The 16,883-nt window shown below is 43.1% G+C and overlaps 2 protein-coding genes and 1 long non-coding RNA gene across 3 annotated transcripts; 1 reads left to right on the top strand and 2 right to left on the bottom strand.

Annotated features, from left to right (window-relative positions):
• Nucleotides 1-1,895: 1,895 nt before the first annotated feature.
• On the bottom strand, nucleotides 1,896-13,939 carry sec63 (SEC63 homolog, protein translocation regulator). The gene is made up of 20 exons (XM_041959043.1): nucleotides 13,667-13,939; nucleotides 12,732-12,831; nucleotides 11,124-11,238; nucleotides 10,815-10,927; nucleotides 10,644-10,705; nucleotides 10,198-10,256; nucleotides 9,934-9,984; nucleotides 9,719-9,827; nucleotides 9,393-9,487; nucleotides 8,711-8,843; nucleotides 7,242-7,334; nucleotides 6,951-7,096; nucleotides 6,722-6,869; nucleotides 6,139-6,221; nucleotides 5,819-5,887; nucleotides 5,533-5,688; nucleotides 5,228-5,401; nucleotides 4,854-5,054; nucleotides 3,086-3,190; nucleotides 1,896-2,157 (listed from the first exon to the last, which is right to left on the bottom strand). Exons 1-20 carry the CDS (start codon nucleotides 13,788-13,790, stop codon nucleotides 2,020-2,022), a joined length of 2,274 nt encoding a protein of 757 aa, XP_041814977.1. The 5' UTR covers nucleotides 13,791-13,939; the 3' UTR covers nucleotides 1,896-2,019.
• LOC121622170 lies at nucleotides 13,218-15,111 on the top strand. Its single transcript, XR_006007677.1, has 3 exons — nucleotides 13,218-13,267; nucleotides 13,869-14,020; nucleotides 14,415-15,111. It is a non-coding gene; the product is annotated as an uncharacterized LOC121622170 (long non-coding RNA).
• On the bottom strand, nucleotides 14,357-16,585 carry iyd (iodotyrosine deiodinase). The gene is made up of 5 exons (XM_041959045.1): nucleotides 16,399-16,585; nucleotides 15,277-15,474; nucleotides 14,982-15,141; nucleotides 14,744-14,900; nucleotides 14,357-14,607 (listed from the first exon to the last, which is right to left on the bottom strand). The coding sequence occupies exons 1-5, from the start codon at nucleotides 16,583-16,585 to the stop codon at nucleotides 14,425-14,427; spliced, it is 885 nt and encodes a 294-aa protein (XP_041814979.1). The 3' UTR covers nucleotides 14,357-14,424.
• Between the last annotated feature and the right edge of the window lie 298 nt (nucleotides 16,586-16,883).

Genomic DNA, 16,883 nt, shown 5'->3' with positions numbered 1-16,883 from the left:
GTTAGAATGGAACAAAACAAGACAAAGACGTATGTGTTATATTTGTTGTAACTACAACTTAACTGGGACAAAAAGAAGAGAAAAGAAAAATTCAAACTAATCTTAAATGACAGGTGGGAAGAGGAGGAGGGGGGGGTCTCTTGGTTAGCCAGAACTGCTCAGAAAGAAAAATTAAAAAACAACAATCCTCCAGGAGGTTTGGTGGGAAAGCAAAACATTTCCATCTGAAATGGCAGTCGTACTTAGAAAAATAAACTTGCTTTAACCTGCTTTAATGACCAAAGAGGAAAAAAAGGTGCTGGACAGAATACGCTCTTACACTTAAAAGTTCATTTCAACAGATTTTTGTTCGAGACACTTTTCAGATCATGAGTGCTTGTGTGTCCGGGGCCTCATACTCCAATCCCTTTAACGCAGGGCCTGTCACATGTCACCTACAAATGCCAATCGTCTTTCAGCAGACAAAACTGTACTCATTACAGGCTTTGCCATGGCAAGCTCAGCGATATGTATTCCACGACTGAGCGGCTATAGGTTACCATGAAGAGACTAACTAAACTGTAACAAAAGAGAAATACTGTAGATTTTCACAAACACAAAAGAAAGTTTTTTTTTTCCTGCTCTCCCAGAAACTACTGGTGCATAGCACCCAAAGACTTGTATGTTGTGGTATTTCAGTTGTATTCATAAGGCCTTTTTGGACAATGAGTATACACTGGAATGTGCTACAATTGTAAAATAAAAACAAACAAAAAAAAAAAGGATGAAGAAAAAGGAAGTCACTTCTCTGAAAAGCCACGAGTATGTATATATCTATATATATATCAGTATCTGAGCCCCTTAAAAAGACTGAAATCTCACAACTGTTATGTAGAATATGAACAAGAAAAGTACTCAGAATTCAAACAAATCTTAACACTGCAAGTTTTGTCTTTCTCCCCCGTTATACCAGAGGTCACAATTCATTTCAGGATGCACCTGCTTTCGACCAGCAGCTCGACGTGGATCGTTAACAGCACGGCCTGGAGATCATCTGCAGACATCTCGTTCCACACACGTGAGTACAAGAACATATAAGTGACTGGCTGGTGTAAAAAAATAAAAAATAAAAAAAATAAACCCAAAACAACTGACGAGACTCAACTGTGCCCCCGTGTGCCTAAAGGAGCAAACGTCCCAATGGGTTGACTCGGTTGTGATCCCCTGACGAGCAGGGCTAAAGCTCACACTTCTGCAGTTTTGAGTGTACAATAGAAAGTATCATTGGTGTGGAAAACATCGGTGCTGGGTGATTTGAAAATCAGGAGCGAGCGTGATGTAATGATTTCCGATAAAGGAGGTCATGTGTTTTTTTTGTTGTTGTTAATTTTGCAAACAGAATTAGCTGTTACACATCTCCCTGTCCCCGTCGGGAAACGAGCCCAGATAATAGGTCCTCCAGTCCACAGTGTGTCAATCTTTCATACCTGTACCAACACATACAAGGCTACAAACACACACACACCATTCACTCATATTGTACCACACACACACACACACACACACACACACACACACACACACACACACACACACACACACACACAGTCGCACGTGCACGTCCACTCTCACACGGGCCTGGGTAATTATTCACAGAATTCTCTTCCGCCAGCAACGGAACGTGAATGAACAAGTCTCTGTAGAAAAGAGGAAATGGAAGGGCGGGGTCACAGTCCATGTCATTGAAAAGATAAAATGGAGGAGGAGGAGGAGGGCTCTGTGTGTATAAACTGTCCCTGGTGATTCAGTGTGTGTTTGGTGTGGGTGTGTGTGTGTGTGTGTGTGTGTGTGTGTGTGTGTGTGTGTGTGTGTGTGTGTGGGGGGGGGGGGGGGGGGGGGGGGGGGGGGGGGGGGGGCTTGCTGCTCCTCATCCACTGCTTGAGTGCTGTAGTGGGGTCAGGAGCGGGTGGGTGGGTGGCCAGTCCATGGGGCGGGGGGCTGAGTGTGTGAGTGTTTGCGAGTGTGTGCGCGTGTCTGCATTCAGTCGTTGTCCTCGTCGTCGTCTTCACTCTCCTCGATGCCGTCGCTGTCCTCCTGCTCCTCGTCCTCCTCCTCCGTGTCGGGGATGTCCCACTGTGGGTGGTTGTCCAGCATGGCCTTGGCCTCGTGGACCTCCAGCTGGGAAAACACAAAATTTGTACGCTTAAGCACACAGCCGCTAAAAAAAACTTGAAAAAAGTGAAGGGCACTTCTTGCGCTAGTGTTTGGTCTGTCCGTCCTGGGCTACTGTGGAATCATGGCAACATGACAGACTCTGTGGAAGAGGACTCACAGAGTTTACTTGTTGACTTCAACTGACAGAACTCTATTTACCAAGACAAATTTTCATTTTTAGTTTAATCCTGCTTTTGCTGCAATCTAACAATTGATATTTACAAGTCCCAAAATAGCACTGATTTAAAGCACCACTTGAGTGTGATAAGTAATGAGACCTTCATCCTGCAGAGGTCAGTGTAACAGCAGCTTTCTGACAGAAAAAAATGATGTTTGATTGCCAGACAGAATGATATATTTCAACTGTTTTACAAATAAGGATGTAATGTGGTATAAATTTTACTGTAAACTGAATGTCGAATCACCTCATCTATGTTAATTACATTAATTCATTAAAGTCCTAAATGAAAAAAAAACTAAACTTCCTGTCATTTCCACGGCAAACATCAATTTAAGAACTAAAAATACAACTTTCAGAACCAAAAACATTTCAAATCATTTACTGAGCTTTGTCCAAGGTTTGGACTGCCTTTAAAAAGAAGCATTAAAGCTGCAGGATTTTAAAAGAAATTCTTATTGTCTCTGAAACTCATCAATTCTTCACACCTCCAGTGCACTCTGGCTTCACGTCTATGTGGTGTTCAAATGAAAAATCCATGCTCTGTTTGCAACAGATCTCCTTATTCCCAACAGCTTGGCAGTAATTAACACCATTGTTCGGTGAGCTGCTGGTGCCTTTTGGCCGTGAACGGTGGGTGTAGCATCTCAGCTCTCTGGAAGGCATCCTCAAAAACAACCACGCACGCACAGACACACACAGCTTTCTTGTCACCTTGAGTGGTTTGATCTGGTCCAGTCCCAGGTAGGAATCAGAACGAAGGATGACAGAATATTGGTAGTTTCCTGTTTTGGAGGGGGCTGGAAACTTCAGCTCCACCTAGGGAATGACAACAAACACACACAGCTGTCAAATCCAATCACAGGAGTGCTCACAGGACACAGGACATGATTGCTCGATGTATTAAGGGTAGTGTTACAGTCAGGCATGTGCCAATGCTTCACTGTGGCTGGATTGTAAACTGTTGATGTCTGAATAAAATTGCTGCCATTTAAAAAAAACAAGGTGACCGTTTTTCATGAAAAAAAGACATACAAATAGAAGCAACAAACCTGTCAATGATCAACACTCCCACACTGCAGAATATCACAAACTTAATGAGCCAATGTGCTTCCACTGACGGGCACAATCACCTCCAGAGGGACGCAGTGCGGTAGGTAATCACAAATGAACCACCACATGATGATGGGGTCCAACTGTAAATATTAGACCAGCATTACCTCAGGCTGTGATTGCCATGTTGTGCAATTACACACGGCAAACATCTAATTATCGGCACAATGAGGCTAATTATTATTCAGCGTGTGAGCGGAGAATGAGCCGTGAACACAGCGGCAATTTACTGCCCCTGCTTTGTTGATGAAAGCAGCTCCTCTGCCCTCGCCAAAAAAACCCGTCTGTCAAACACGCCGCGTATAAGCAGTCACACAACACAAACAACAGAAGGAACTGTTCAAGTGACAGACTAATTGATTGCTAGACAGTGAACCGTTATGCATGGGCGGGTCACCTCTTGCCATTACATTCCTTTAGAGCGGGGACAGCTGGTCCTGCAGACTTAACACGGGCTTCATTAAGCTTTTACCTCGCTGCTGCCGATCCTTATTGTTGCTGGAGAACACCGGGATCAGAGGTGCAAATTGTGCAAAATAAACACGAGCGCGCGCGCACACACACGCACGCACGCACGCACAGACACGGACACACACACTTCTCTGAGGAAATAATGACACAAGTGCAAAAGGGTTGCCTAGCAACAAGATGTGTGAGGGGCTGTGTGCAAAAAATGTGAAAACACACACACACACACACGCACACACTTTGACTTATTAAGACCTTTCTACTCCAGACAGATTACAGTATAGGGCACAATATACCCTCAAAGCATTTTAGCATTATACAAACACACACACACACACACACACACACACACACACACAAACGCATAGAACTTACTGTAATATACTGGATTTTACAGTGCAAGAACTGCATGAAAAGTAATGGAAAAATGTAAAAAAATAATTGACATTTTTCTCAATTTTACGCTGTTTTGTGTACAACCCTGATTTTAAAAAAGTTAGGACGCCGTGTAAAACACAAATAAAACAGCTAATCCTGCTAATCCTTCTTGACAAATACTCAACTGAAAACTGCACAAAGACAATATATTTAATGTTTTACCTCAGCTTCATTGATTTTTGTAAATATCTGCTTATTCTGAATTTGATGCAGCAACACGTTTCAAAGAAGTTGGGACAGGAGCAACAAAAGACTGAGAAAGTTGTGGAACGCTCCAAAAACATTTGTTTGGATCATTCCACAGGTTTGAAACTGTTGTCAGTAAACACAATTTGTTTGCAGCGTGCCAACCTTTTTGGGAGTGCGGTTATACTAAAAGATAACTCGAAAAATGTTGACAGACTCGTACCGTACAGGCATACGCACACCATACGCATTTGTCCATTAGAAAACACACACACACCTCTTCTGTGTCTTTTAGCGTGCAGACGTGGTAGGGCATGGAGACGAGGGTCTGATCTCGGCGGTCAGCGATGTAGAGCCACCACCATTCCTGCTTCTCTTCGGGGAAGTAGAGGCTGTAGACGGGGTGCGTCACCTTCGACTTGGTCTCTAGCAGGGCCCGCTCTCGCCGCTGGATGCTCTGCTGCAACGCCTCCCACTCCTAACAGGGACAGGTGTGGCGAGAGGAGGAGTGGGTTAGGTGCAGTTGCAAGCAGTGGGAATGAGATCAGGGTCGCCTTATATTCAGGCGCAGACTGAGCCCTGCATTGTGCTGCCAGGCGTGGAATACATTAGGACGGACACACACACACACACAATACTGAATTCTCTGACCTCTTCGTCGTCGCCAGCCATCTCATCCACCTCTGTGTCGCTTTGTTTGTCGCTGTCTTCGTCTCTCTCGCTGGGAGAGTCCTTGTTGGCTTCGCCCTCGTCCGACTCGCTGCCTTTGTCTGAGGCCTCCTCCTCCTCCTCCTTCACTGCTGCTGCTGAAGCGGCTACGACTTCCTGTGACATCAGCATCAATAAGGAGAGTTAATAATGTAAGTTTCTCTTAAATCACATGGCAAAAGCTGATGCAGTTAAATGTGTTTAAAAATCACCAAGCGGCTTTAACTGAGCTGTGATTGGACACGTACATTTCCTGCCAGGTTGCCATTGGCCTGCTTGGTTTTGACAGGCGCAGGCGTGGCCTTCTTCTTGGTTAATTTTTTCTTCTTGGACTTGGCTGTCTTCTTTGCCCCTTTGCTCTTGTTCTGCCACACTTTTGTTTTGGCTTTACTCGAGTCTCCTTGCTTTACACACAGACGAAATATGGTTAAGTAAACGCTGCAAGACCTTTCTGGAACCATTACACTTTTAATCGTGGCTTAATCTGACCCAGAGAGTCAATGTGTTGCCATGCGCCTTGTGTGTTATTCTTACTGCTTCCTCTGTAGTGGCAGCCTCCTCTGCTAGGCACGGCGTTGACTCCTGCTCCTTTTCAAACACCTCCTACACACACACACACACACACACACACACACACACACACACACACACACACACACACACACACAGAGTACACAGATAAGTTGATTCAAGCGTTTCAACAATGCATGTAGTCAACACTGCACTCTAGTGTTCATCTATGGAAGTGCATCTCTAACACAGACAGGTGAAACATTTGAATCACACAAGTTGCTTTCTAGTTACTCGCTATTATGTCAAATTAGATCAGTAAACCAAGAACAGTCATTCCTTACCGCCATCCGTTTTCTGGATAAAGTGACAGTTACTGTGACAATAGAGCCTGCTGTGATGTTATTACTGTCTTCATCATCAAGGACTGCAAAGACACAGGGAGAGAATGAAAAGGAGCTTTCAATATCCAAATGTTTGACAAAAACAGAATTTTTACAGTTCCACAATGCATTAGTGGCAATTAATTTAAATTGCATTGATTAGCATCATCATATTTTTTTCAAAATGTGCAATGCATACAAAATGCATAAACAGTTTGACTTAGTAGGTAAGTAAAATTGTACATTTCCAAAGAAACTATACTACTTATAATGCATGAAGCCAAGAATAATTTCTCTCTCAATGTAACTCTCTCTACATATCAATGCTATCTTCATTATACTGCAGAGTTAAGTAGCACCAGCTATCCATCATAACAAAAATCATACTTAAACCAAGTATCTTCAGATAAACTGACAAAGACTTGACTGGATTTAAGATGGAACCATTTCACCGACTGCATGTGGAGATGTTTTAGGCCACAGACATGTCACAGGTCAGCCGTGTCCAACAAAGTGTTTTTTATGTGTGTATTTCTGGACTGACCCTGCAGTTTGGTATCCATGGTGATGTGAGGGAAGCTGCCCAGCACAGCCATGACCTCATCGTACTTTTCCTCTCCCAAGACACGCAGCATGTTGCGTCTGTCCGAGTCTTTGAGACTCACCAGGTCCTGGAGGCTCCGAACTTTATACTACAGAGAACAGAACAAAGGTTCAACTGACGTTCTGCACGACAACCTCGCCTCCTCGTCGTTTTCCCACTCGGCAGTTACCTTCTTAGAGATGCAGTAGCGGAGGTGCTCCTCCTCAAAGTGGGGCAGCTGCAGCAGTGGTGACTTTGACTCCTGCAGACCCTGCACTGTCATTTGGGTCAGCTTCATGCAATTCTCTATGGTTACCAGTCGAGGAGCATGGAAACCTGGAGGCACACAAGCCAGCACGCACAAACATGCAAAATTATTAGGTTGTTATGTGTGTTGACACTTGGATTGACATGAGAAGTTTATTCAAAGTGATAACTCGTGCTAATATTAAATTGTGTGTGTGTGTGTGTGTGTGCTTACCTCCTCTGCTGTTGGCCATCATGGTAAGCTGACAGCCCACGTTTATCATCTCCTGGAGGAGAGCTGGACTCTTCCTCACCACAAACCTCTGATCTGGAACATAAACACACACACATACCATGTTCCTGAAATTACTCATATTTCACATCGTCTCATTAGGAAATCTTTTAAAAGACAGCACTACTATGCAGATAATGGTTGAATATTGCCCTCCACTTCAAATTAGGGGCGACAGTGGCTACAGTCTTTTATATATAATTTTATATCACAGTAATGGTAAATATCACAGTACAATAATTTTATTAAAGAACAGATTAAAATAACCACCATGACCTTGCAAGGCAGCTGCATTGCTACATCACTAAAGTTGTTTTCTCATGAACTCTCAACAATGTCTGCAGAATCAGGTCCACATTTATCTGTGTCCGACACGTTCTGACCTACTGCAAATGCTACAGTTGGTTTTGGCGAGGGGTGGTGCCTGGGTGGAGCGGGCAGGAGAAGGAACAGGACGTAATACTACACGTATTTGGACGAATTTGCAGTATCAACGAAAGAGTGGCAAGCAATATGCAGACAAGCAGAAAAGAGTATGAAGCAGCTACATTCAATGTCATCAAAACGCCCACTTGTTTGCTGTGTAACAGGGTAGCAGTGCATACACTCTGAATGACAGTGAGTAAATACATGTTCAGCGATGGGTCCTGCAGTGGAAACAGCATTACCAACTCTCTAAAGGTGGCCACATTTCTAGCACTGCGCAGTCAATACCGTCAAGCAGCCCCCCTCTACTTGCAATTTGAACTGAAAAACATTGAACCTTTCCACTGTCTGGAACTGATTAGCCATCAGTCTACCTTGCACAACAAAACTGGACCAAATGTCACTTTTCTTTACTGTGTAAGTATGAGACAGCCTGTAATGTTGTCCGAGTATTACTGAAGACGGATTCATAATTTCAACACACAGTTCTGTCTCAGTGACTTTTTGGTGCCAAGTCAAAGTTTAAATGACATGTTTTCTCATTATTCATTCACCCTGTCAGTCAAAGCACCGGTGAAGTATTCACGTGTGTATTCACTTCATACACAGTGTATTAACTACTGCAGCTCTAACTCTTCTCCAAAATAACATAGTTAGCCAAGTTTGTGCCTGACAGTTCACAAACAGATTTGGGCGGGGGGGGCAACTTCACTCCAAACAGGCAACTTCACTCCAAACAGCTCGTACAGCTGTTTTATTTGGCATTTCTGGAAATCTAAAGAGCCAGTTCCAGACCACCCGTGTTGCTTTGGAGAAGGCTGACTTGGAGCTATACAAACTTACTCTCTCTGTGTTATGTGAGCATATGAAATACAACACAATTTATCTGCCGCTTGGTAGCTTTTAGAAGAGACAAGATACTGTAACTTTCATGGCAAATCTTTGGAAAAGTAAAATGCTAATTAGCTCAAATTTGAGTGTCCTACCTTCCTCTAACTCCTCTGATATCTCCATGCGTGCCAGGTGAGCGAGCACTAAGACTCTGGCTTTCAAACTGTAAGGATAGCAGAATGGAGGCTCCTTCTTCTTCACGTTGATATTTCCCAGCTCACGGATCAGCTGCAAGACAGACAGGAGAGGATGTTTATGACACATACTTGAGGTTGATGTTTTTTTTGTTACAGTCACATTCACTAACATATATCCTTTGTGCAGTAAAACACGGTTATAATGCCATAAATCATAAAGAAAAAAACCCAGGTTGAATTTCTTTCAGAAGTTTTTTTTTTTTTTTTTACAAAAATTGAAAAAAATGAAAGCTATATATACACATTTTCCAACTGCCCACCAGTGTTACCAATATTGGGGGAAAAAAGGAGGCTCCACACTGGCTGTTGGTCACGTGAGAAGTCATTCATGGCTTCCCAACTGAGCTGAGGAGTGCCGAATTTAATGTTTTTTGCAGGATCTGGTTAATGCAAACTGTTTATTTTTGGTGAAATTTTAAATGACACAAGTAGAATAAAGTCTTCATGAAGTATCGCCTTAAGGTTGCATTTGGTTATGTTTCCTGATGGAAGTGTTGGTAGGACATGATTCGTTCAAGGACTGGATTCTAGTTATGGTAAATGGTGCACAAAAGTACATTGTGTTGCTGTCTGTAACTACCTGTGGCACTTCAATGTTGTCTGTTGGTCGTGTGGTGGCTTCTTTATTGCTGCGAGGGTCAAACTCAAACGCTGCTGTCAAAACCATGGCTAACCCTGCAGGGCAGAATGAGTGAAAATAAAAATTAGTCAAAAACCTGTTTTATTAGGTGGAAATCAAGCTTATTTAACTTTAAATATATACAAGGAAGTGATGTATTAATCATTACACAAGAATAACATCATATTAACTACCCACTGCTTCCCACTTTTACTGGATACAGCTTTATTGTGGTTGTATCTGGTTGGTATATTATGAGTGACTACAGTCTGGGGAGGGAAACTCACGCTTCATGTTCATGTTTGGTGTCTTGTACATGAAATGCATGAAGAGCTGGGTGGTGTTGATGAGGATCTGGTCTCCGCTGTACCGGATGGAGCGGTACCACCACGTGCCCTAAGATATAGAAGAATAATCAAAAAGGTACAGAGAGGAAAGTGAGAGGTCGTAGAGGACACCCTTACTGCACAGAACCTGTCTTTAAATCGTGGCGAGGACTTACCACAACAACAGGAAGGATGACCATAAAGGCCAGTCCATATACCAAGAGCACCTACAGAGGAAAACAAAAACCAAAAGGTAAATTATAGTTACAAACATATGCATGACCTAATACACAACTAATGAATGAGTGTTCCAGTACAGTTATTGGGTCTTTGTGTTATTGATGACATTGGCTCACTGCTTGTCAATTAAAATACATTTCAAGCTCATCAAAGTAGGTTCATCACTTAAAACTAGATTGACACAATCAATAAAAACATACCAGCATAGAGTTCTTCTGGTCAACAATCCAGGCAGGCAGGGCAATACCAAAGCTGGTTGCTGGAGAGGGAGACAGAACAGGCGATGGACCAAAATGGCAAAATCCCCTGTTTAGACATTGTGACAGCACTGGGCTGTGTGGCAACTTTGGCATCGCGGACCATTTTTAGAAGCCACCAAAATCCCTATAAACGCGTTATTTTTGGTTCCCCACAATCACGCATTACCAAACACCCACAGCGGAAGTGTGTGTGATAAGTGACAGACACTTTTTCGCAGGCTTTGGGTGTCAGTTCTCGCTGGTATGAATGGGCTGCCGTGTTTCATCTTCCTTTGTTGAACACATTCATGGCTTTAAGAGGCTGACTCACCAGCATGAGGCACAGACGTGTGTCAACATATGAAAGTGCAAATGCATACTGTGGGATTTAGGGTAGCTTCACTCACCTCCTGGACCATCTGGGTTACCGTATGTTTCCCAGTTCTGTCGTGACTGTTCATTGGTCAGACTGTGGGAAAAAGACAAGGAAGTAGATTAATTAATCAAGCCAGACTGATTAATCTGTTTATCCATTACGCAAATGCAGATGCGGTCTTGCTGTCCTGAAAGTCACTTACGCAGCATAGGCTTTGGCAATTCTCATGAATGTGGCTTCATCACCACGTTTGTCAGGGTGGTACTTGAGTGACAGCACACGGTATTGCTTCTTGATTTCTGACAGCGATGCACCCTGGAGACAGATATATATTTACAGCAACTATTTACTGTGTAACAGACACATTAAAAAACAGAGAATACTATGGATACATTTTTATCTTGCTTTTTATCTCACACAATTTATGGGTCTAATATCTTCTGCACACAAGATAAAAGCCCTTCAGAGGCTCTGGAGAATACAGCAGACGTTATGTTTTGTGTGTGTTTACCGGGTCCAAGTTGAGGACTTCATATGGATTATACTCCTGGTATTCTCTGTCCAGCTTGGACACCTTGTAGGCTAGCAGAAGGAACACAGCCCAGCCAAATAACAAGGCCGCTTTCCTGAAAATGGCAACACACAAACAGGAGAAGAAAAATGTCACACACAAACATCTGTCTTCTCTGGAGACAACATCAGCCCCATCTCATTTTTGACAGACACTTTCACGCTGCAGCTTGTAATTGTTAAAACGCTTTGGAGTTAAAATATTCTTTGAGACCAATCTGCAATGCAAACCAGCTTTCAGCATGCAAAACTAAAAACATTAGGTTGTAATGTTTATTTTAATCTACTGCATACAAGCAGAGGGGCGGAACAGGCTCTGACATTGTTGTTGTTTGGTACTTATGCATGGAAGTTGAACTTGTTTCCATGACAATGGCAGAACCCTATGGCCTGCTCTGCAGCATCTGTTGCCATGACAACTGCTCACTAGCCTGAGCTGTCTGAGTGGCTCAACCAAAAAAAAAATACATGCTGGCTTCCGATAATAAACACCATCATTAGGATACAGCTGTGAAAAGAAGACAGATAGCGAGACCTTCATTCCACTTCATAAATATGCTGGATGCTTCCACCGGCTTCAGTCACAAATGTAACCATGTAAATAAAGAATTTATGAATTCTGAGAGTAACAACAGGATGTAGGTCTAGTGACAGAAGAGCAGTGGAAAGTGGAAGTATGAAGATAAACAGCGGAGAAGGCAGAGACAGAACAAAGAGGAGATAGTCAGAGAAATACTGTGACAAGGAGGCAAATGAGTGAGAGAAGATAGGCAGTCACACTCTGAACAGCACTTGAACACCCATCTTTCCATTAACCCACGCTTACAGAATGAATAAGCAACACAGGGTCACATGAAGAGCCACATTAAACAGTGCAGCACAATGTTTACACCAACAGCAAGAGGCTTAAGCGTGAAAGCAAAATAAGGCAAACTTGTGCCAAAAATTACCCAAAAATGAGCACTTCCACACATGTATATACTGTAAGCTCTAGTCTGCCTACACTATGGACAGCGTGGCCCCTGCCTCATCTTCACACTAAAGCGACAATCTCCGTCAACACACTTGAGTGAATCAGTATGCTTCAGTGGTGGGAGGATGACTGAGCTTTCTCAATGAAAACAGCTAAAGGAAGTCACACCCAAACAGCAGTGAGTGATTTGACATTTGACAACAAAAAAGAAGTGAGCAAACCTGCAATTATACTGCCAAGCAAGTTATGGTCAATCCTGTGCCAAGACATTTTTGTGAAAGTAATCCAACTTAAGGTGCACTTGGGTGTTAATCGTGACATGATTCCATAAATAACTTACAACAACGACTAATTCATTAGCATAATTAACTCAGGTGAACTTTATGTAAGAACAGAATGACCAACTTTCAGAGATGTGACCAGGTACTGTGGAAGATTGTCTTTGAAAGGGAGGCCTGATAGGTCATCCTGTCACCTGGAAGCTGTGTGCTGACAAGCATTTGCCCTTCCTGATTTTGTGCAGTTTTTGTGTTTATTTTCATAAAAAAAAAAAAACAGCAAATCCAAATCACTCACTTTAGTGTTGGAACAATGCTCTGCTGCGACTTCATCAGCCTGAGCCGGTACCACAGACACCTGCCATGTACCCTCCTCAGGCTCTTCAGGCGCAGTTGTTCTGGAATAAGGATGGATAGAGAGGCGTTATTGACACATTAATATCATCAAACCAGTCACAACCCATAATGATAATGCCACAGCCATTTGGAAAGGATCACTGGCATATGTTTACCTCATTCAGCCTGTTCAGAAATTTGTACTACTCAATTGTAATGCAGCTTGGACAAGAGAGGATTTAGTTAATGCCATGATGTGCACTAGAATAACCTCACTTCCATTAGATAGTTTGTATTAAACCATGATATCAATATAATAACTTGAATCTTAAGCTCCAACCTATGATACCTGTCTTTCAGCTGCTCCCAGCAGACCAGCTGAGTAAAGTTTGCTGGCTTATGTTACATAACCCATAACCATTACCACAACCCACACGTCAAACAGACAGCTGTACTTAGATAAGGATACACCAGGATAGGGTCAATAAAGGCATAAAGGTAAGATCGAAAACCTGCAGGAGTAACGCTAAGTTTTGGCGTTGCAGCTTTGTCTTAACTAGCCAGCATTTAGCTAAATGTTTGCCCACTGCAGAAGGTAATACTGGCTAGATATGTGAAGTTAAGACAGGTGGATAGCCGATGGAAATGTAACTGGTGAGAGTGCTCAGAGCTTCAGAGACGTGAACACCAGCTTTGTAACGTTTGCTAGCTTACATTTGCAAGTTAATGTTACGCTTGATTAGGTTGCACAGTTTCTGCATGTACTGGCAAAATAGCCAGATTGATGGACTGTCGTGTAGTGAGCGTCTCCAAGCCAAAATGCTGTTTGGACGCTTTACATTACACTAGCTTAGGTTAGTTAGTTAGCTAGCTAAGCTAGCAGACATCGGGCCTTACCAGCATTCTGATCCCGGGGCCAGAGGTAATATGTGGCTGGGATAACAATAAGTCCGACGAAGGACGTTAAGAAATAGAAAAAGGTATTGCCGCTGTCATCGTACTGGAACTGTTGCCCGGCCATTTCGTAGCGGCGCTTGGGTCGCCCTTCTTCTCCACCGCTACGCTTCCCCCTTCTAACCCAATGTGTTCGACTTGACAGACAGTTAGCTAGCCAGCTAGCATCCAGCCAAGACAGCGCTGTATGCTGTTCATCGGTGTACGTGGTGTACGCCTGCGCAATGTGGCCTTTCGTCTTCTTCTATGGCTGATTCACCGGGTTTTCTGGACGCTACTGACCCCCAGAGGTGACAGGTGAGGTAGGACAGAGCAGCTGACTGGCAATGGCTGATTGAACTTGACAAAAAAATACCTGATGACTTGAATAAGAATTACATAGTTCGTTTATACAATTCTTCCACTTATGAAAACCTTGTTCCATAATTTTTGGAGTGTAAGATGATGACATTGATATACATAGTCATAGATTATTTCTTAGTCATTGAATTTATGTGACTATTTACATTTCCAGGGGGGAAAAAAGTACAGTGATCATTGTAAAATAAACAAAAAAAATTACACTCAGACTAGTCAACTCAGTTATAGTAAAAAAGAAAAAATTACACAAGAATGATTTTTCAGCTGCAGCCCTGAAAGGCGATGAAGACAAAAAGTATTTCAAGCTTTTTGCATTTTATTTTCTCTGCAGATTGATTCTCTCATATGTGCACCATAATATCACACAGAGGCTTGCGTTTCAAGTCAGGCACTGTGGCATCAGAAGCAGGATAACCTACAGGAAGTAGCATCAGCAGCTTCTCGTTGGCTGGCCGTTTGAGGAGGAGCCTGAGCTGGGGGCCGCAGTTCAGGGGCGTTGAAGTGACGGTAACAAGGCCCACGTTCTGATTACCAAGTGGACAGAAAGCATAGACATAATGCTTTTATGAGACAAATGTGAAAATCAATTTAGTTTATCCATAATAATATGAACTTTCAAGAGGCTGGGAAGATCCATATAGCACTATGTAGACTCCTCACCTGTAATGCAGCCAGCAGGATCCCACAGGATATGGAGACACTGATTTCATTGTAGTAATGTGTCTTTTTCTTGCCATTGGGGAGAATCCCATAGGTCTGTTTGAAGATGAGGACCAGGTATGGAGCAACATCCAAATACTCTTTCATCCAGTTTGTTCTGCAAGAGTAAGGACGTAGTGAGAAAAAGGGAGAGACAATGTATTGATAGAAATGCGTGTGTGTGTGTATGGTTGCTCACCTTAATTTGGCCAAATCATTGACCCACTTGTCCCCCATTCTCTGACGGTAGTTGACCTCCTCCTCTTCTTCCACTATCTGTCTGATCTGGTGCTTCGTCTCTGGGTCTGACACCACGACGAACGTCCAGGGCTCTGTGTGTGCGCCACTCGGGGCCGTACCTGTCCAGAAGGAGGAGGATGAGGAGGTGGAGAGGAATAAACACAGCCTAGATGCATCTAACGATTGAGCAAATGTTTTTATTTGGGTTAAGAACACATTAACGGTGGTCAGTTTGTCTTAAAATATGCACATGCCTGCAGTGCGGATGACATTATCGATAACCTCTCGTGGGACCGGCTCTGGGCTGATGAATCGGACAGACCTCCGCTGGTTCAACAGATTGTACAAATCCTTGGATCTCACCAGCATCGTCTCCTCAGGGTAACGTGGTGATGAGTAGGGCACATGGGGATGGTCTTCCTCCCGATTGCTGTCCACCCAATCACCATCCTCTAAAAGGATTACATACAAAAAGCAGGACCAGTGAGCATACCACCATGAAACTCCGCAGTTACTTAGATTCAGACAATTACTTTTTTGCATTGAACAGAAACTGTATATTGGAATATGCAAATGATACATTGTCTAACTACATATGTGCTCAGTTACAGATATTCCCAAAAAATTCTTTTTTAATTTAGCTGTCAAAGGTTTTCACAGAGAGAATTTTTTGGATATCTTGTTTTTTAGTCACTCCATAAATCAGAAAATACAATCAACAGTCATGAAAATAACATTTTCACCATGTTTTTAGGAATAAAATATTACATAAATCAGGCTATAGGAGGACAAAAAAGCCCAGAATCTGGAAAATGACCAGTGCATGAAAAAAACACGCACCTGCCTCTCTTCAAGTGCACTAGACTGTAACAGTGTGTACATACTGTTACCTTTAAGGAGCCAAGACTGTCAGAGTCAGCGTCATTATACTCTGCCCACAGCTCCAGAACCCATTTTCTGATCGAAGCATTTAATTAGATATATCATTCTAAAATATATCAAACCTGTCCTGCATCATGTTGGGCTGCCTGTGCACAGCTTCTGTGTGTAACTTCCTGTAAGGATACCTACAATGAAACGAAGATGCTGCATCATGGGGATGCAAAGTAAAAACATAATGGAGTAGAATATCTGCCTCTTGGATGCAGTGGAGTACAAGTATAAAGTTGTATAAAATGGAACTACTCAGAACAAGAAGGCTTCTTTGTCTTTGAGTGGAGACTGGAAATTATTCACAAACATGTCTCACACACCAGAAGTTGAAAGTACTTTTATCTGAATGATTTCTTTTCATTTTATTTTAATCGTGAATCTAAAGCTAAAACTAACTGCCCAATGTAATTGGTCTGTAATTGCACTTCCTGTTCATCTCCTACCCTCGTCTCTCCCCGTGGCTTCTGTGTCGTCCTGTAAATCCTGGTCCACCCACGGTCTAAAGCCAGCTGCCGACCCCCCTTTATCTTTCGGGGTGGTCTCCGTCTGCCGCGATTTCACCAGCAAGAAGCCAATCACCAAGCACAGGATCACCGCCAGGAAGGGCGTGAGGACGGACAGGAGAGCCATGACGTGCCGGAGCGGAGAGAAGAGGACGCCTTCACTGAGCTGGCGTTATGAAACACTGTGAGAGTCAGAGCTAAAGTCTAAAGTTTACAATCAGTTCGTGGAATTAGTGCACGGCTTGGTGTGGTCGACAGGTGTCGCAAAAGTGTGGCGTTGGGAGCCTGGCCAGACTGACAGCCAAGGTTCACAGTTATTAGGAAACATGCCGGTGATCCAGGATCAGGTGCGCATAACAGCTGTTTCTACACACCTGTGCATCACGCACATAGGGACACATACTCAGTCGATATATTTGAATAAG

This window comes from Chelmon rostratus, chromosome 18 (genome assembly GCF_017976325.1).
Source record: "Chelmon rostratus isolate fCheRos1 chromosome 18, fCheRos1.pri, whole genome shotgun sequence".
NCBI lineage: Eukaryota > Metazoa > Chordata > Actinopteri > Chaetodontiformes > Chaetodontidae > Chelmon > Chelmon rostratus.
This window is presented reverse-complemented; position numbering and strand designations above follow the sequence as displayed.

Bases quoted from the DNA above. Each gene is read 5' to 3' on its own strand.
- sec63 (XM_041959043.1), bottom strand. From the start codon at position 13,790: ATGGCCGGGCAACAGTTCCAGTACGATGACAGCGGCAATACCTTTTTC. The intron at 12,832-13,666 runs GTAAGGCCCGAT...TCCTTATTCCAG, and splicing joins GCCCCGGGATCAGAATGCTG to AACAACTGCGCCTGAAGAGC. The intron at 5,888-6,138 runs GTAAGGAATGAC...GTGTGTGTGTAG, and splicing joins TATCCAGAAAACGGATGGCG to GAGGTGTTTGAAAAGGAGCA.
- iyd (XM_041959045.1), bottom strand. From the start codon at position 16,585: ATGGCTCTCCTGTCCGTCCTCACGCCCTTCCTGGCGGTGATCCTGTGC. The intron at 15,475-16,398 runs GTAGGAGATGAA...TAATCCTTTTAG, and splicing joins AGCCACGGGGAGAGACGAGG to AGGATGGTGATTGGGTGGAC. The intron at 14,901-14,981 runs GTGAGCAACCAT...TTACTCTTGCAG, and splicing joins AATGATTTGGCCAAATTAAG to AACAAACTGGATGAAAGAGT.